This window comes from Cebus imitator, unplaced genomic scaffold (genome assembly GCF_001604975.1).
Source record: "Cebus imitator isolate Cc_AM_T3 unplaced genomic scaffold, Cebus_imitator-1.0 Scaffold485, whole genome shotgun sequence".
In the NCBI taxonomy this organism is placed as follows: Eukaryota; Metazoa; Chordata; class Mammalia; order Primates; family Cebidae; genus Cebus; species Cebus imitator.
The window spans coordinates 601,360-621,575 of NW_016107800.1; the positions used below are offsets into that span (position 1 = coordinate 601,360).

Here is a 20,216-nt window from a genome sequence, read left to right on the forward strand (position 1 = left end):
AAAAAAAAAAAAAAAAAAAGAAACTGGGCACTCCACATGGGGAAATCCCTGACTCTTCTTTCCACTTAGATCCCATGTCTTAAGCTCTAAGACGCTCTTGGGACATTTAAGAACCACAACAGGAGCCCCACTCCCACAGAAACAGGCCTAGAATATAGTAACTGCCAAGTCCTAGAAGCCAGTGGGACTTTGCAACCACCTTCAGTCTGAGAATAAACATGGTACACTCATGGCTCTCAATCTCCATAAAAGAGGGCCCCTTTTTACATGGAAACACTAAGGATTCCACAGTGAGAGTAGCTGTACTTTTAATAGTCATTGGCTGGGACAAACACAAGAGCAGCCAGCTGCCGTGCGTTCAGCGGTGCTTTCGCATACACTGTTTTATGAATATAGTAATACATATAGTTTTAGGAAAGAGTAGTGTCTACATGTGACACATGTGCCTTGGTCAGCTGGCAGAGTGCTCGGTGTGCAGTAGAACTGGAGGCCCTATAGGCAGCAAAGCTCTACCTCAGTCCAAGGAACAGCTGTGTCCCTAGGCCTGTGGTCTGAATCCTGGGTTTCCAACCACAGGCAAAAGAAGTCCTAGGCTGGCGCAGTGGCTCACACCTGTAATCCCAGCACTTTGGGAGGCTGAGGCAGGCAGATCACTTGAGACCAGGAGTTTGAGACCCTCCTGGCCAACATGGAGAAACTCCGTCTCCACTAAAAATACAAAAATTAGCCAGTTGTAGTGGCTTATGCCTGTAATCCCAGCTACTTGTGAGGCTGAGGCAGGAGAATTGCTGGAACCCAGGATGTAGAGGTTGCCGTGAACAGGGACTGCGCCACTGCACTCCAGCCTGGGCAACAGAGGCCCTGTCTTCAAAAAAGAAAAGCCTTATGTCAGATCACAGCTTTTGTTATGCCCAGGAAGAGGAGACACTTGAAGATGGATCTAAAACTTTGAACAGTTTCATGGTTTCCACTTTCCCAAGCTCCCTTTAATCCATCTATGATGCCTGTTCAGGGTTCACCTCTTGGGTGCCTGAAACACCACTGGGAGAGACCCCAATCAATGGGTAAAATATGGCAAATATGGCTGCCAGATCCCATTCCGTGGGGAGGAAACCACTTGCACCGCCAACCCTGCCACCCGCCGCCCCAACTACCCACCCACAACCATTTCCCAAAGAGTGACATCTGAAGCCTCCACCCTGCTGCAAAATGGAGACATTATAGGGAGGGGGCACAGATGCTGGGCTAGACTGAGGAAGAGGAGGATGAGTAAAGCCTATGGCATCCCCCCCCGCCCTCTCTGACGGTTCCACCCTCCCTCCCGTCTCCTTGCCAGCCCAGGTGGGCTTGTACAATTCCAGCCTGCCTCTAAATTGGTCCCACAGCGCTCTTGCTGCTGTTAAAGCTGGCTCTGTTCACTGAGCATGAGTGTCTTTCTCCTTTCTTCCTCTCTCCCACAATCCCTGTCCTAATAACAAGGCAGACGTGATTTTTCAACGAATTCTGCCCCTCTCTGAGCCTCTGATATTCACCTTCCGAAGCCAAGCCAGTCTCCTGGGCTCACGTGTTCCATTTCCCTAATGCATGTCAGACTGGAAGCCTTTCTGCCTGGGAAGAAAACCTACCCCAGAGCTGGGGCATCCAGCCTCAGGCCTTTTAAAATTCCTTCTTCGCCTTCAGGCTGTAGAGAACCTAACACACATTTCCTCTGCCTCAGCCCAAAAAGACTATACAGACTTTGTTCCTTTTTCTTATTGAGAAATTCCATCCATTCCCCACTGGGCCACTGTCAAACTGAGGGTCAGTAAATGAAATTGTTGGGTTACAACTAGCATTTTAAAAAATGAAATCAAATACAGCATAGTACAGAGAAAACATCAGAGTCCATCATACATAGTGACAGTAAATGTAATTTTGCAAAGCACTGGTTTCTATTGCACGTGTGCATGAATGGTACGCATAGTGCGCTGAGGACTCTGGTCAAAAGAATCTGAAAAGACTCCACCTAGCCTCCCAGCCCCTCCCTGGCTGGGTTGGCAGAGACCCAGCAGCACCAGTGGCTCCTGAGCTAACGTGGGTGGGCACGTGTGGCTCACTCCCAGCTGGCACTCACTTGCCCATAATTGGTTTCTCCTGGTCCTGTTCTTGGATGCCACACAGAGAAGGCCCTTGTGATCTGGTCTCTTCTTATTCCCACAGTCTCATCTCTTGCACTTTGTAGGTTCAGCCACACTCACTATTTGTAATGTCCTTTGCTTGGTCAATTCCTCCTTGACCTTTAGAACTCTGGACATCATTTCTTCCTGAGCATCCTCCATGACCAGCCAAGCCTCAGCCGGGTTTCTCCTCCACCTTCCTGGATACACTAGGCTCACCTCCACCTCCTCATAGTACGCTGTCCCCCTTCCCTCCATCCTTCCCTCCGCCCTCGCCTCTCTTACCACGGACCTGACTCTGCCTCTGGCCCACAGGCATCCGCTGTGACAGCACATGTCCACCTGGCCGCTGGGGCCCCAACTGCTCCGTCTCCTGCAGCTGTGAGAATGGAGGCTCCTGCTCGCCAGAGGATGGGAGCTGCGAGTGTGCCCCTGGCTTCCGAGGACCCTTATGCCAGAGAAGTAAGGCTGATCCCCTGACCTCGACGGGCTCAGAGGGCTCAACCTCCCTTGTCCTCCCCAGTTGGAACTAGGCCTGGCCTGAGAGAGGCTGGGCTCTTGAATCAGCCCCCATCTCTTCCCTCCCTCTAGTCTCCCCACTCTCTGCACTGGCTGTTCTGTCCCCAAGTTTGGGACCCAGCTCAGCTACTCAATGGAAACACGGCCACACCACAGCTCCTCTCTATAGAAAGGGGTGAGCTCTCCAAGATGTGGGAAGGATGCAGGTCTCCCCATGTTTTTGAGAAGCGTGGAACAGGATGGCTAGCTAGGATGGGTACGTGGCTAGCTAGGCTGGTCCCTTGGGCTGCTGACCAGCATCTCCTCTTCGCCCAGTCTGCCCCCCTGGGTTCTATGGCCACAGCTGCGCCCAGCCATGCCCCCTCTGCGTGCACAGCAGTGGGCCCTGCCACCATGTCAGCGGTATCTGTGAGTGCCTCCCAGGATTCTCTGGAGCTCTCTGCAACCAAGGTACTGTCTCCAGTGGGGAGGTACTGGGCAGGGCGGTGAGAGGTTCTGGGAGGAAAGTGGCAAGGGTGGAGGGATTTGGAGATTTTCATCACACTCTGGAGGTAGCTCCTTCCCTCTTCAGGGATTGGGCTGCCTTTATGAGAACTGAGCCCCACATGGCATGAGACAAAGGCCCTAACACAGTCAACAGGCTCAGAGAGGTGAGACGATTTGTCTGATTTCGCAGCTAGCAAGTGGCAGAAACAAATTCTGGTTCCAACATACATGTCAAAGGGATGAAAAGTGACGTAAGCATAGAGGAGGTCTGCATCAGAGGCGGCATCACGTGGTCTGTGCCGCGTGCCACGGGTAAAGGCAGGGAATGCCGTGGGAGAGCAGAGGAACTGGCTCTGGCTCTGGCTGGAGATGGCAACTTCCAAGCTCTCCTCCCCATCATATTCAGGCCACCATCCCTAACCCTCCCCATACACTGTACTGACTTGACCTCAGAATCCTTCACAACACCAACTCCAAGAACTACTGCCACTTACCAGGAGTTGAAAAGAGAGATAAGGCTTATTACATTGGTGTCCTGCTAAACCAGCTCTTTGTAGGGGAAAAAAACCCTGATTTGTATCATTTGCAGATTTTTAAATACAATATTCCTCCTATGGCCGATTTCAAGGTACCAATGTTTAACATCATTCACAAAATTCCCAAATACTGAACAACCAGTGGGAAGGTAGGAGCTGCCTCCACACATCATTGCCTATTGCCCTCCCTGGCTTTCTTAAAACAAGACAGTGTGGATTTGGGGGAAGGCTCCATGGACCATGCAGGACTTCAGCTAGGCCTCACCTTGTAGGTTGGAAAAGGACGGCTGGGCTTGGTGGTTCATGCCTGTAATCCCAGCACTTTGGGAGGCCGAGGCGGGCAGATAACCTGAGGTAGGGAGGTCGAGACCAGCCTGACCAGCATGGAGAAACCCTGTCTCTACTAAAAATACAAAAATTAGGCAAGCGTGGTAGCACATGCCTGTAATCCCAGCTACTTGAGAGGCAGAGGCAGGAGAATCGCTTGAACCCGGGAGGTGGAGGTTGCAGTGAGCTGAGATCACACCATTGCACTCCAGCCTGGGCAACAGAGCAAAACTCCATCTCAAAAAATAAGAAATTTTTTTTAAAAAAAGAAAGGTAGAAAAGCATTCTGTGTAGAAGCAGCAGCCTGGGCAAAGCACAGACACATGGGCACGCTACCGGGAATAGCTGATGGATTATATATGGTAGCTGGGGGCGGGAAAAGGGGATCAAAAGGTAGGCGGGGGCTTTCAGAGCAGGTTTGAACACAAGGTTACAGAGTTTGCACTCTAACCTGAAAGGAGTCAAGAGATCTTAGAATAAGTTAAACTTGGGGCTTAAAGCAACTTCAAGGTCATCTACCCAAGAAATCTCCTCTGGACTCTGCTTAAATACTTCTGTTGACAGAGAGCTCACTACCTCCCAGGGGAACCCATTGTTTTGATGAATAATCACCGCCGAGCTGGGCTATTTTTGCAGTGTGTGGGCTGTTAATATGTATGAGTGAAAAGTTGACTAAATGATGCTTTGAGGTCATGAGACATTTGGGCCCTAGGGAAACATGTGACAGTCTCATTTACCTGCAGCCCTCCTAGGATGGTTTAATCATAACTTGACATGTCGAGGTTTACTTATCAAACACAGGAGACCCGGCCATCAATATGGATAGTCTGGTCTAAATTAGGACCCATGTAGCCTGAGGAATAACTCTCAGATGCTGCGTTGTCTGATTTATCGCCCACTGGCCTAAAGAGTATTTCCCACATATAGATCTAACAGGGTTTGCTATTAATGGCAACTGGCCTGGTTAAGTCTCAAACCTTGTAAAAAATTGAACTGACACTTTCTAATGACTGGCTTTCCAGTGAGTTACAAATTACAGACACTCCTTATGCAGAATCATTAAACATAGATTAAATATAACCAGATGTTTTCTTTTCACCAAGCCTCATTCTGTCCACCGCCCCTCTCTTTACCTTACTCTTGATTCAGCAATGAAGTCGACCAATTAAGGTATTAGATTGATCGTATTAGCAGCTCTTTGGGTAAATTTGTTGGCCTCATGTATGTGAGAAAGGCTTCAAAGATAAGACCGTCTTGTTAGAGACGCTGAGTGCGTTTTGGGGGTGCGGTAGGGAGAGCCAGCTCTGGCACCCTACTCCCCACAGAGGGGTTCCCCAAATCAAGCACCTCCCAGCGGCAGGAAAGAAGAGGGTGGGCAGCCTGCTTTTCAAAAATCTGGAGCCTGAGCTGCAGACAGGTGAAATGCATGTCACCCTCTTGGCAGTGGAATTTTCTGGAAGGGAGCTAAGGTTTCTGCCAGGGGAAGCACAGGTGCCCCGAATCAGCCAGCCTGCCACAGCTACTAACCATGGCCCTAGGACGACTGGTGAGGGTTTCCATTCCCATCTCAAAGATGAGGAAACAGAGACCAAGACAGGTGTTGTGATTTCCTCAAAGGCACTTAGCCAGCGGTACAACTCCCTAGTTGTGTATGACCTTGGGCAAGTTACTTAACTTGCCTCAGTTTCTCATCTATAAAGTAGAGTTAATGATAAGGCATAACGAGACTATATAATAATAAGAGTATTCCAAGATTCAGTGAACTAAATACAGGCATACCTTGTTTTATTGTGTTTCACAGAAACTGCATTTTGTTTGTTGTTTTTAACAAATTAAAGGTTTGGCTGGGTGCGGTGGTTCAGGCCTATAATCACAGCACTTTGGGAGGCCAAGGTGGGTGGATTGTTTGAGGTCAGGAGTTCAAGACCAGCCTAGCCAACATTGTGAAACCCTGTCTCTACCAAAAATACAAAAATTAGCCAGATGTGATAGCACGCGCCTATAATCCCAGCACTAGGGAGGCTGAGCCAGGAGAATCACTTGAACCCGGGAAGCAGAAGTTGCAGTGAGCTGAGATCGCACCACTGCACTCCAGCCTGGGCAACGCAGTGAGACTCCATCTCAAAAACAAAAAAAGCAAAGCTTTGTGGCAACCCTGCCTTAAGCAAGCCTGTCGGTGCCACGTTCCAACACCATGTACACACTTCATATCTTTGTCAGCATTTTTTTTGCAATAAAGTGTTTTTTAATCAAGGCATGTACATTGTTTTTTAGACATAAGGCTATTGCACACTTAATAGACCATGGTATAATGTAACCGTAATTTTTATATGCTCTGGGAAACCCAAACATCTGTGTGACTCACTTTACTACAATATGCACTTGCAGTGGTCTGGAACCAAACCCGCATCTCTAAGGTATGCCTGTATTCGTGAAGCACACTGAAGAGTGGCTGGTGCATTTAAGTGCCATGTATATGTTTGTTGAATACATAAAGAAAACTTGGACCTAAATCCAAGGCTTTGGACTGGAGAGTCTGGTCCACCATGCTGCCTTTCTTAACTAATCATATTCAGGAAAGGCACTGAGTAGATGCAGATCCCAGCCGCTAGCTGCCCACCGTCTGGCTGGGGAAGGACTACCAATATGAGGCAGTGTGGTGTAACGCAGAGGGTTTCAGCCCAAAATGTGAGGGACCTGGGTCCTGGGGAAGTCACGTCTCTTCAAGAATCAGCACCTTCCTGTGATCCTCTGTGCTGATCTCCAAGGACTGACTGACTTTTGCAGCAATGGGGATGCTCTGTAACCCAGGCTGGAGTGCAGGCAGGGACAGTCAGGCCGCAGGCAGGCCTGCCACACAGCCTTTGCCCCTCTCCTTCCAGCTGTACATATTCTCTATCCTCGTGGTTGTGGAATCCGTGATGCTGGCGAAGGTGGTAATGGAAAGCAGAAGGCTGTGGAGCAGTACAGGGAGCACTGGACTGTGGGTCCATAAGCTCAGCCTGCCGCTTCTCATCTGTGAGACCTAAGTCAGGTGGTCCTGCCTCCATGGGCCTCAGGCTGTTCTTAATCACAATCATTATAGAGCCTCCTGAAGAATGCAGCTGTAGGCATGAGAGGGGCAACTCATTCATGTGCAAATGCAGAAGGGTGATGAGGGTGCCAAGGTGAGCAGTTTCTATCCAGATCCATGACCTCGGGGTGATCATGGCTTTGGCTTGAGAACATCTAGGGATGAGGCTGTGGGTGGAAGTCAGAGGAACACAGTGGGAGGACGGGTGCCAGGCTGCCCTGTGCCCACAGTGTGCGCTGGAGGACACTTTGGGCAGGACTGTGCCCAGCTCTGTTCCTGTGCCAACAACGGGACCTGCAGCCCTATCGATGGCTCCTGCCAGTGCTTCCCTGGATGGATTGGCAAGGACTGCTCACAGGGTAAGCTGCTGCCATCTGGGAATGCCCCTACCTGGGATCAGACCCAAAACCTCTCTGCCCTGGTACCTCCACTTCCAGGGATGAAATCTCCTGCATGTAGGAATGAGCCCCCATTTAGCTCTATAACTAACATGATAGATTATCAGGATTGACCATTGGTATTATTGATATTAAAGGTATTGATATTGTTGATGGTACCATTAATGCTATGAATTCTGAGACTTAACATTCCACTGACACCTGGGCAAGGACCAGCGTGCTTGAGTTTGGGAGTAGGGAAGTGAGATGGGGCCAGGGCAGCCACCTCAGGAGGGTATGGTGCCCTCTGGATGGCCCGTGTGAATGATGTCCTAGGGGCTGTTCATGTAAAGTGCACCAATCTGATGTGGAGGGAACAGCCCGTCTCCAGAAGCCCCCAAACTAAGGACAGGGACCCTGTGGAGCTCCTTGTCTGACAGGTGAGACCTAGCCAGTACCCTTGGAGACGTTCTAGTTAGATGGTTGAGGGAATTTCTATTATGATGGGGAGACACAGGCTCCATCCTTGGGAGCTCACCAGCTAAAAGAGGAGAAAGCTCCTGCCCTAGCAAAGTCCCCATTCTCGTGGGGAAAGCACACACAGTACATACATGGTAAACCACAGTGTTTACCCACATGCTCCAAATCAGTCAGTCCCCGAGAGGGGAGGCTCAGGGGCCCTCAGAACGCTGCTGAGTCAGTCATCAAAGCCTTGGAGGGTGGGCAGAGAGGCAGAGAACCTGGGCTTAATGGGAATCCTGGGTAACTATGCCAAGAGGTAAGTGCAGGAATTCTGGGAACAGTGTGTGAAGCCCCTGAAAGCCAGGAAATGTCAGCCAGGTCCATTGTGGCATCTTGGCTCTGACGTGTACCCCCCCTTCTTCTCCCTCTCCACCTTCCCCTCACCCTCTGCATTCCACCCACATCCTAGCTTGCCCACCCGGGTTCTGGGGCCCTGCCTGCTTCCACACATGCAGCTGCCACAACGGGGCACGCTGCAGCGCCGAGGACGGGGCCTGCCACTGCACCCCTGGCTGGACTGGACTCTTCTGCACACAGCGTAAGCCCCACCTCCTGGCCTCCCAGCCACTTAGAATCCCATGCTGCGGCCTACTGGCCACGGTGGGCATTGTCCAAACCAGCAGGAAGGGAGGAAGGAAGCCGGCCCCAGGACTGGTACCTGACTCCTGCCCCATGAGAACTGAGGAGCTCTGCAGGGGCAGCTCCAGACCTGACGGGGTTCAGGGGATGAACAAGCCCAAACTCCTGAAAGGTCAGGGCTGCAAGGTACCCCGGCAATCACCAAGACCAGACCCGCCTTGGACAGTGGGGCCCAGGGTGGAGAGGAGCAGCCTGTGGCCACACAGGAAGGAGACCCGAGCCTGGCCTGTGGTTCCTAAGCCCCTCTGTCTTGGAAAGGCAAGGATCACCTCGCCCCTGCCCCTTCAGAATGAAAAGCCTGAGCAGGGAGACAGCTCTGGTGCAGGAGCTCACTAGTCTTCATCCCATGCTCCGTAAAAAAAAAGAAAGCAGCCCGGTCTGGCCCCCGCTACACCTCTGCCCTTGTCCCCATCCAGCGGCAACTCTTGTGACTGGAAATCCTATTTCTCTAGGCTGCCCAGCAGCATTTTTTGGGAAGGACTGTGGGCGCGTATGCCAGTGTCAGAATGGCGCCAGCTGTGACCACATCAGTGGCAAGTGCACCTGCCGCACGGGCTTCACTGGACAACACTGCGAGCAGAGTAAGCTGCCCTGACCCCTGATCCGGGTGATGCTGCTGTATCACCTCCTGCTTCAGGGGACACTCACTCAGGGCTCTGTACCCTGTGGTCCGTTGACTTTGGGGGCTACTTCCGAGGAAAAATGCTGAGGAAGGTTGTGCCTACGTTGTTGTTTGAAGAATGTCTCCCTTCAGTTGGGAGGAGGTGGGGGGCATTTAGGGCAGGGCAAAGGCCGTAGCAGGTCATGAGAAAACAGTGAGAGGCAGGATCTTTTTTTATTAATCTTTGAAGTCCCTACGCACTCAGATCAGGGCCTAGCAGGTGGAAGATACTGCTTACATGTGTTGCACGAGGAGAAAGTAGGGGTGAGTGGGCCCTGCTCTCTCCCCCTCTGTCCTTGTGTCCCCCACTCAGGGCTATAAATGTTCTGTCCACCCCCAAGTATCTAGCCAAAGCACAACAGGAGCTAAGGGAATAGGCTTCACTCAGTGGGAGGCAGAGCAGGCTTACTGCCATAGCTGTCTACACATGGAACGGGAGGGGTGCAGAGTGAGTGGGTCCTCTACCCTAACTCTTTGTGCCACACAGGGTGTGCCCCAGGAACCTTTGGCTATGGCTGTCAGCAGCTATGTGAGTGCATGAACAACTCCACCTGTGACCATGTCACCGGCACCTGTTACTGCAGCCCTGGCTTCAAAGGAATCAGGTGTGACCAAGGTAATACACAGGTGGCAGAGCCCCTGGGCTCTGTGGAAAGGGCCCCATGGAGGTTCTGGGGAGATTCCAACTGGAACGGCTGGATTTGATGACAATTCCCTTTATTCACATTTGTGAGGACAGCAGGAACAGGGTGGGCTGCAGAGGCTCCAAGTGCGGGAGAGACATGAGGGGCAGGCAGTCCCTCAGTCACAGCTTCCCCGGGCTCACCCTTGGCAAGTTTCCCATGAGCCAAGCAAGGGTAACCACAAGCTGGTACTGTGGAAAGGCCACCAGACCACGTTAGAATATCTGCCAAGCTCTGGTCTGGCCATTGCCCGCTAGGTGTCGTTGAGTGGGTCATTTTGTTTTGCTAGGCCTGTTACTCCACATGTAAGTGGGAAGAGTAGATTAATCACTGTCTTCCCACATGACGCACAATTACTCTGAAGGTCAAGGAGCCCACAGGGGCTCGACCCTGGTTGTAATACTATGGTCAGATGACACCTCATAGTGCCTAAAGGAGATGGAGTCCCAGGGTCCAGTGGTGAGGATCAAGTTGAGACAGTATGGGTAAAAGATTCAGCATGGTCCCTGACACCTAAGTGAACACTCCATAAATACTGGCTTTGTTACACAAAAGCCCTTTATGACGTGCTGCAAACATGTTGGTTCTAGGAGATGGGGAATGAAAATGGGATCTCAATTATCCACATTATAGAAAAGGAGCCAAAAGACAGATTTCCCTTGCATTCTGAGGATAAATCACTGAGAACGATAATGCAGCACTTTTACCTCCCTAGGGATGTCGGCCAGCAGCCAACAGCCAAGGAGGAGTCTAGACACTGCAGGCCTGGCAGGACAGCCTCTAGACGAAGCATCAGCACGGAGGGTGCGGGCAGCGCGCGCGCGCACACACACGCGCGCACACACACACACAGACAAATATATATATATATACATATGAAACCAAGAAGGGTCCTATGGGCAGTAATCCTGGAAATAATAGCACAGCACTTAGAGCTCTCCTTGCCAGTTTATCACTTGGTGCTCACAACCAGGGACTCTGAGCCACACAACTGGTAAGCAGGGAGAGGGGCTGTGTTCATGTTTTCCCGACTCCTGAGAAACCTGACTCCGCCAATTACAGGCTATGTAATCTTGGGCACAATTTCTTTTGGGAACTTGGTTTTTTCATCTGTGACAGGAAAATACGAGTCCCTTCATAGGGCTGCTGGAGAGAGTGAGTGAATATCGCTAACTCATTTTTGGAACACAGTAAAATCAGTCAGTCACTTCTTGTCATGACCCTGGGACTCCATCCCCTTTAGTGGTGAGGGCTGGGGGTAGTCACATAGGGACTGGGGAATCGGGCCAACGCCAGAACCAGGTCTCCTACCTTATTAGAGGGGTTATGGGCATCTGAGCCCAGCCCCAGGAGATCTGAAGTGCAAGCAGGCCAGCCCCAGGCTCAGGCCCTCCCTCTGCCCACAGCTGCCCTCATGATGGAGGAGCTGAACCCCTACACCAAGATCAGCCCAGCCCTGGGTGCAGAGCAGCACTCGGTGGGTGCTGTCACAGGCATCATGCTGCTGCTGTTCCTCATTGTGGTGCTGCTGGGTCTATTTGCCTGGCACCAGCGGCGGCAGAAAGAGAAGGGCCGAGACCTAGCTCCCCGCGTCTCCTACACACCTGCTATGAGGATGACCAGCACTGACTACTCTCTCTCAGGTAAGGGCCATGCTCCTGGCCTCCCTCGTCTTCCCCTCCACACACACACCCCAGGAATGGTTGTGCCTGTCGGGTTGGCTGCTGGGGTGGATGTGGAAGCTCAGTCTCCCCTGGAGTGACAGTGGGGGTGGGGAGCAGGAGCCTACCTAGGAAAGGTACTGGTCCCTAGCTCTGAGCAGCTACGGCTAGGAGCCTCTTCCCATCTTCCCAGAGCGTCCCTATCCTTACTAGGCATCAGCCTCCGGAGCACTCACACTAAGCAGTCACTTCCCTAAGCTCTCCAGGGAACCATCTCCCCAACCTGATGTTGGTACCACCTCAGGAAGCTAGACCTTGGGGCCCACTGCCCAGAGCCTGTCCATTTCTGATTCTCTAAAGGCCTCAGGACAACCCTCCCTCCCAGTTCCCAGTTAGGAGGGCCCTATTAGTACAGCATAAGAGGACAGTACCTGACTTGGGGGAGGTCTGAAAGTCTGGACAATGTCACTCTGGCAAGTGTGCCAGAGCCAAGTGCATCCACCACAGCGGTGAACAGCTCCGGCAGGTATTTTATTTGGGAGTCTGAGTGGGGTGGAGGTGGGGCTGCTGGGTCATATCCTTCCTTTCCCCTGGACTCCTGCCTTGGAAATAAGAAAGGTTTTTTGCTTCATATTTAAACAGTAGAGGCCAGAATGCTCTGAAATTGCCACATAACCCTGGGCCATACAAGGCCGAGCCTGTCTGGATGAGCAGAAGGTAACAGCTCTCTCCAGATGGCTCCATGGCACATGGCTCATCTGCAGCCTCCTGCATCTTGTGCTTAGAAAACCCAGATCACTTCAGCCCATTCCTGCCAAGCACTACCTTCTGTGTGTCCAGCTTCATGCGAGGCACTGCAGGATAGACAGAGGCAGGCCAGTGCACACCATGCCTTCAAGGGGTTCCTGGTGCACATGCCACACTGGCTTCAGCCAAAGCAGACATCTCCCACACAGGAGATTTGGGGATTTTCTTCTATGACTACACTGAGAAGGTTGGCTATGGTTTCCTATGCCATTCCTCTGGCAATCCCCGGCCCTGTGGAGAGGTTCTGGTTCCCTTAGGAGGGAAGGGCAGGGTCAAGAAGAGTGAGATTCTCTGTATGATCTCATTACCAGGATGTAACCCTAGAAGGAAGCAGGAGAGGGTCCGCCCAGCCCTAAATAGGGACCCAGGGACATGTGAGGCTATTAAAGCCAACATGCCCCATCCAGGCTCCAGTTGGTGGTGCCCCCCTTGTCACTGGTGAGCCTAACCTGCATGCTGCAGGGAGGGCCAGCATAAGGGAAAGAGCAAATCAGGCTCTCCAGATTTCAGTAGGGGTAATGGATGCCAGGAAGCGTAGGGGATGGGTACTTGGCTATTTGTCTTTGCAGGGCTCTCTCAGGGCTCCCAGCCCAAGCATTAGTACTGGGGGTATCTCATGCCAGGTGCAGGGGTATGATGGTATGTGGCACCTTGTTCTCTTCCCAGATTTGTCTCAAAGTAGCAGCCATGCCCACTGCTTTTCCAATTCCAGCTACCACGCACTGGCGTGTGGGGGGCCTAACACCAGCCAGGCCAGCACTCTGGACAGGAACAGCCCCGCCAAGGTACCGGGCCCCTGACTCCCCAGCCCCCACCCACTGCCCTCTCATTTAACCCTCACCTCTGCCCAAGAAGGAATTGTACCCCCACATGGAAGGTACATGTAAACACTCTGAAGCATGTCATGGAGCCAGCATGTTACACGGAGCCCAGTGCTGTGTAAGCAACCCACGGCATCACTCAGTCTAACACATACCCCTGCACCCTGTGTGTAACCAACTGGTACCGAGCCATGGAATCATGTATATCATGTAGACACTTCTTTTGCCACGTCAACATGTAATCCAAACACTAGACCACCTACCACAAATCACTGCAGTGTGCTACCAACACCATCTGTCCAACTGGCATATCATAGAATAACTACTGCTATTCAGATAACCACCTAACAATGTTTCTTTTACCTGAACATACCCATGTCATCAGTACCCACTCATAATCATTTGTTGAAATCTGAATCAACACAAGGGCTGTGGAACCCAAACTTCAGCCATAGCCAGTGTTCTGTGGACAGTGAGTTCTGTAGGTCTTCATGGCAGGTGTGCACGCTCCTGGACAGGAATTTCCCTGACAGCTTCCAGCATAACCCTGGCTGTTGGCAAGACGTCCTCCTTACAGTCACAGGCCCTTGAGCAGGGATGTATCAGCACCTTTGTGTAGATAATTGAGAGAGCTCCCTTAATGTGCCCGGACCCATACCAGGCAGAGTGGGAAACACAAAGTGAGGAAGAACAGCCCCAAGGACAGGTCTGAGAGGCTCACACTGCATACCTCCAGACAGACACCCACCTGTGCCTTAGACGCAGAACAGCAGGGAGCAGGGCCATGGTGGGAGTGGGAATCTCGGGACTCCTGGCTTCCCATAATATCCATTCAGGGCCAAAAGCATGGCTTCCACAGTCCAAAGCTATGCCCTGGAGTTCTAGAAATCTTTCTTCCCTGTCTGTCTCATGGAGAATGACCACCAGCCCACAGACCATGCCTTCTGCCGCAGACCTGGTGCAGCAACAGTAACAGATACTATACAGCCTCAAGGGCAACCACCATCACCAGGGCCACTCTCAGCCTCCACGCTCTTTTGCTAAGGGGCTAGAATTACTGCAGAGGAGCCAACCTGGTGATCCTCTGGGTCACCTTAGCCCAAGGACCCAGGGTGGCTCTCTGTGGTTAAGGATCCCTCAGCCTAACAGACAGGGCATCTTCAGCAGAGGCAGGCAGCTGTGATGACATGGAAAGGACATGGCACTAGGAGCTGAGACCTGAGCTCCAGACACAGCTCTGCTACTGACTCCTTGTGTGTTCACGAGCAAGGCACACAAAAGTCGGGACTCAGGTTGCCACCTGTGAAATGAGGATAACCGTCCTTGCCTCATATATGAAGGGCAGCTGTGAGAATGCAGAGAAAGAAGGGATGCAGTATGAGTCTCAAGACACCCTGTTCTGAAGCTTTCCTTTGGTCACAGGAAAAGGAAAATCTCACGTTCAGCCCAAATCATGATCAGGTGGCAGAGGTGACAGTGATATTGCAGGCAGCCTCAAGACTCCCCTCTGTGCTGGAGATGGCCTCATGGTGCAGCTGAGACATCACCAGAGGCCCCTCTCCTAAAGCTCAGCCCCACCCTCAGCTAATCTGCTTCCTCTGTTGGGACCAGCTTTGTTTTGCTGGGAACCCTACAACTTCAGCCCAACAGCTTGGGTGGGGAATGTTCTGTTCCTACTGGCACCAACCACCATGGTGGCCTGTCATGGAACTCCTAGCTCCCCCTTTCTCTCAGTGGCCTAGGACCCAGGTGTATCAGGATTATCACCGGGTGGGTGCACTGGCGCTAGGCAAAGTGAAGACTGGGGAGGGGCACCTGGGGCACCAGATATTAACTGGCTCTCCTACTCTCCAAACAGCTCAGTAACAAGTCCCTTGACAGAGACACAGCAAGCTGGACCCCCTACAGCTATGTGAACGTGTTAGGTCAGTAGTGGTTTGAGTCTGGTCCCCACCATCATGTTCCACCCTATTCTTCTTCTTCCATATTGAGAGGGACCCAGCTCAAAGGGAAAGGGTTATGAGTCCTGAACATGGTTTCCCCCAGGGAGAAATTCTGGCTGTCACAAGCAGATGACGCCCAAGACTCCCTTCCATTACTATATTAGGGGATAAGTCCCTGCTATGACCCAGGGGCCACAAGGGAGAAAACCAGGGCCAGGATCTAGGGATTCCAGATGGAAGCAAAAGACACACTCACCATCTGGATAGGAATCTCTGCCTGACGCAGGCCCTACCAGGGTGCCCTTTTCAAGGGCTTCTTCCCTCTGCCTTGGTGGAGGAGCACTAATTCCTGCGGAGGGAGGGTGGGAGAAGGGAAACAAGGCAGATGACCTTGGCTCTAGAAGATTCCCCTGGCCCTGCTGGCCCTGGACCCTTTGGATGCTATACACAGAGACCCTGAGTCCTTCCAGCCTGCCTCACCCTGACCCACTTGTGTACATTCTACCCCCTTCCCCTGCCATAGCAGGGCCCTGGGAATAATGGCTCCTCCCTGTCATTCCTCTCACTAGACTCCCATTTCCAGATCAGTGCCCTGGAGGCCAGGTACCCACCCGAGGACTTCTACATTGAACTTAGACACCTCAGCCGCCCCGCTGAGCCACACTCACCAGGTCAGACCCCAGCCCTACCCTCCACCCTCTCATGCCAGACAGACCCAGCACCTGCCCTAATCCCCACCCCTGCACCTTTACCCCTACCCCATGGTCCCAGAACTCTCCCTTTTAAACCCTCTTCCCTCCGGACATGTCTACCAGCCCAATCCCCTATCTAAAGATGGAAACCTGTCTGGATCTTCCCCATTCTGTTCCCATAGTGGACAGTGGATGTGGACAAACACGCTGCTTGGAGTGGACAAGATCCAAAAAAAACCGCCCTCCCTACAGGCCACAAAATACCACCCAAAACCATTTGAAAATGACTTGGGGATGGTGACATCTTTGGGGTTCTCTGGGCCCTGTTGGAGTGGGTACCAGGGAGTTAGCTCTCTAGCCACTAAGTCCAGTGTCTCCCAGAGACTCCAGAAACCCCAGTAACCCAAACTAAGCTTTCTCAGATCACTAGGTAGGGTTGTCAAGCAGGGATCTGGAGAGGCTGGGGCAGGATGTATCAACCAACATCATCTGTATTCATGTACTGAGTACAGCCCGGGCTGAAACTTGGTGGCTTGGGAGAGACACAGAAAAGAGACTTGGAAGGTTAGCCCTGAGATGGGAACATGTGGGTAGGAGTTACAGAAGGTGTCATAGGAATAAGCGCAATCAATGAACAGAGAATGTGGCCTCCCTACAAAGTGGCTCCTCTGGGGCACCCTGGGGCAGGGCCTTAGCATACCAGACAACTCTGGGCCTGACCTCAGGCTCTGGCTGGTTTCTAGAACTCTAAAGAAACTGTGCTGCTCTACTAATCCCTGCAGGTCCTGGGCCCAGCAACACTAAGGAGAGTGAAGGTTCTGAATTCATCTGCCCACCGAGCAGCCATGGGCTGCCTGGACCCTGGGCCTATACTCAGGAGCTGTGGGTTTCCTGGACAGTATCCAGGGCATCTGGTAACCCCACCAACTATAATCTCCCTCATTCTACCGACAATATACACACACACAGACCTACCACCACCCCATACCTCTTTCCACAGGGGAGTGTCCCCTGAGCTAGGCCAGATTTCTCCCAGCTGTACAGATCTCACTCTTTAACTAGTGTAGCCAGAGCACCATGCGCTGTTATTTTTTGTCCTATACCCACGCAGGCTGGTGTCCAGTGGGAAAGAGTACCTGGAGGGATCGGGCTCTAGCTGTAACTCGACTTTTCTCACTTGCTGGTGTGGTTTTGGACAAGTCACTGTTGCTCTTTCGGCCTGTTTCCTGCTCTGTAAAAAGGAGGAAAAGTTAGCCTAGCCACTCTCCCTCAGGGAAGGCAAAAAAAGTCCTTCTGTGGTATAAAGTGCTGAACTGATGTCCATATATAGACGGCTGCAGTCATGATTCTGAAGGGCACAGGTTCCTATAAGCCTTTCAGAAAAATAGCAAACTTGAGGCCAGGCACAGTGGCTCACAGCTGTAGTCCCAACACTTTGGGAGGCTGAGGCGGGCAGATCACTTGAGGTCAAGAGTTCGAGACCAGCCTGGCCAACATGGTGAGACCCCCATCTCTACTTTAAAAAAAAAAAAAAAATAGGCATGGTGGCACATGCCTGTGATCCCAGCTACTAGGGGGGCTGAGACAGGAGAATCACTTGAACCCGGGAGGTGAAGGTTGCAGTAAGCAGAGATTGCGCCACTGCACTTCAGCCTAGGTGACAGAGCGAGACTCCATCTCAAAAAGCAAACTTGAAAGAAAATCTTGGGCCTGGCTCTGCCGTGTCTCTCGGTAATCCTGTGGAAGGTAGGCAGATGGGAGTAGACCCTTTCAAATTCAACATGACAGCTCTATGTAGGGGAGCTACAGGAAGGAATCCGAATAGCAACAGGTAAACTGGGAAGAGTCAAGGGGAGTCAAACTGTATTTTAGTAAGCACTTGCTGCAGGTCTTGCTTGGCACTGTGTCCTCAGTTAAAAGCTGGAAGAAAAAATGGCTCTGACCTTGAGCCAGAGTCATTCCTGTCCCACCTTAGAAATGTCAAACAATTTCTTTTCTGGGATCACCAGCAGCAAAGAGCCCAAGCTTAGTCCCTGAAGCCTCTGGCTGAGGCTGACGGCCATCATGCGTTGTTGGAACCTAGGAAAAAACTGACAGCCAAATGGTAGAAAAAAATACTTAGGGCTAAAAACATTGGTAATACTTTTCAAAAACAACTCTACATTATGTATAAATGGTCCACCCCAAAAAATGAGTAACTAAGAGAACTGGCTGTGGAAGGAAATGTCTTGTACGTCCTATATAAAGATGACTCATCAAGAACCTCAGCCACCTGTCCCCCTTTCTTTCTCTCTGGCTCCCCTCAGATGAGCCTTGGATCCAGGAGAGGACAGAGAGGACCAGAGCTGCGAGGTGATAAATACTGTCTTCAAACCCATTCCAAATTCCAACAGAGCTGTGATTTGGAATGTCATACAGCCTGCCCTCAAGCAAAGAACTGGTTCTACTTCATTCCTTATCCTATACCCTTGGAGCCTGGAGTGTCACCTACAGGGACTCCAGGTGGCATGAGGACAGCATTTTATTACTTCCTGAAAGACATTCCCCTATGGTGAAGGTTAAAGGGAAGGAGTGCTGAATATACCAGGGGTCGCTGTGGCTTGCCTTAATGCTTATGAGCCTTTGAAGAATTCCTATAACCAAAACAATTTCAGGTAGCTTAAACCCAAAATCATTTTCTAGCAATAAACAACTATTTATTTTCTGGGTAGGGGAGAGAGGGGGGGAAAAGCAAGAAAAAAGAAAGCACTCAATCAGTCTAAGTAAATCTTACCCCATATTTTCTTTCCTTACATGATATTTTTACACAGGTGTTTGTGGAATGGATAGACGTCAGAACACATACATTATGGACAAAGGCTTCAAAGGTAGAGTATCCAATCCTGATGTCTTATTACAAAGGGCTTAGCAAGATAGAGGGCAGATCTGAAATGGCCAGCAATTCCATGTGAGAGAAACTGCGTGTGCCGGCCTCCACAAAAGGTTAAAAGACCGCAGGGCCTGGGCTGCTGCGTAGCTGTGCCCAAGAGGAGCAATCATCATAATAATGAATTCATGTTTCGATTTCAGTTGCACCTGCTTAGCAAATGCTTGTGGGCTTTTTATAGATGCCAACTAAATGTCTTCGGAAATGTAAAGCATCATTATCCAACCAATTAGTACGAGCTAAATTGATTATAAAATCTGAAATAAAGTTGATCTACCTGCCCCAGAAGCCTCCTGTCGTTGCACTAGTGAGGAATGCCACCCTGCACCTGCTGGCTTTCTGGGGGCACAAGGAATGAAAATGATATGCAGTGTTAATATTGTATGGCACTCCAACCTCAAGAGATCTCTGCCTCCAAGAGCAGAGAAGCCAGGACAAATCCCTAACACATGGGAACTGCAAGCTGGATCATCCCTCTAAGAAGTCTACAGGTGAAGCCAAAGATGAAAGGTCAGGTCCTGCCCTAGGTTTAAATGCCAGAATGTGTGAAATAGGGGGCTTTGCAACTCTGTCACTTGCCGCTCCGTTTATTAACTGCGACTTTAGACTGTGAGCTCTCCAAGGCTCAGTTTCCTCATCTGCAAGGTTGGGATAATAATGCCTATCCTATTGTCTAATATCTGTCCTACTGTCTAACAAAGTTATGAGAAACCAATAAAATCACAGATGGGAAGTATTTTTGCATATTGTAAAGACTGTACTAATGTAATGGGGTTTTCCTTTCATCGCAGAGGTCTACTTAAAAGAGCCTAAGGTTGGGCGTGGTGGCTGACGTCTATGATCTCAGCACTTCGAAAGGCAGGCAGATCACCTGAGGTCAGGCGTTCAAGACCAGTCTGGCCAACATGGCAAAACCGTGTCTCTCTACTAAACATACAAAAATTAGCCGGGCATGGTGGCACACACCTATAATCCCAGCTACTTGGGAGCCTGAGGCATGAGAATTGCCTGAACCCAGGAGGCAAAGGCTGCAGTGTACCAAGACTGCTCCACTGTACTTCTGCCTGGGTTACAGAGCAAGACTGTGTCTCAAAAATAAAAAGAAAAAAATTTTTTTAAAAAACGCCAGGCATGGTGGCTCAGCACTTTGAGAGATAGGCAGATCACTTGAGGTCGGGAGTTCAAGACCAGCCTGGGCAACATGGTGAAACCGTGTCTCTACTAAAAGTACAAAATTAGCCAGGCCTGGTAGCACACACCTGTGAGCCCAGCTACTCGGGAGGCTGAGGCACGGGAATCGCTTGAACCTGGGAGGTGGAAGTTGCAGTCAGCCAAGATCATGCCGTTGCACTCCATCCAGCCTGGGCAACGAGAGAGAAACTCGGTC

At 51.1% G+C, this 20,216-nt stretch overlaps 1 protein-coding gene across 6 annotated transcripts in view; it reads left to right on the plus strand.

Moving 5' to 3' along the window:
• Positions 1-20,216, plus strand: part of MEGF11 (multiple EGF like domains 11) — a 414,135-nt gene that overhangs the window by 385,760 nt on the left and 8,159 nt on the right. For 2 of the 6 annotated variants that reach the window (XM_037732951.1, XM_037732952.1), the window contains exons 14-24: positions 2,472-2,618; positions 2,991-3,125; positions 7,328-7,456; positions 8,406-8,534; positions 9,088-9,216; positions 9,784-9,912; positions 11,386-11,622; positions 13,114-13,232; positions 15,127-15,193; positions 15,781-15,882; positions 18,714-18,770. In XM_037732951.1, the coding sequence (XP_037588879.1) occupies positions 2,472-2,618; positions 2,991-3,125; positions 7,328-7,456; positions 8,406-8,534; positions 9,088-9,216; positions 9,784-9,912; positions 11,386-11,622; positions 13,114-13,232; positions 15,127-15,193; positions 15,781-15,882; positions 18,714-18,770 (1,380 nt within the window). Of the gene's footprint in view, positions 1-2,471; positions 2,619-2,990; positions 3,126-7,327; positions 7,457-8,405; positions 8,535-9,087; positions 9,217-9,783; positions 9,913-11,385; positions 11,623-13,113; positions 13,233-15,126; positions 15,194-15,780; positions 15,883-18,713; positions 18,771-19,010; positions 19,907-20,216 lie in introns of those variants that run through there. The other 4 variants (XM_037732954.1, XM_037732955.1, XM_017512995.2 and 1 more) reach the window with 3 other exon arrangements.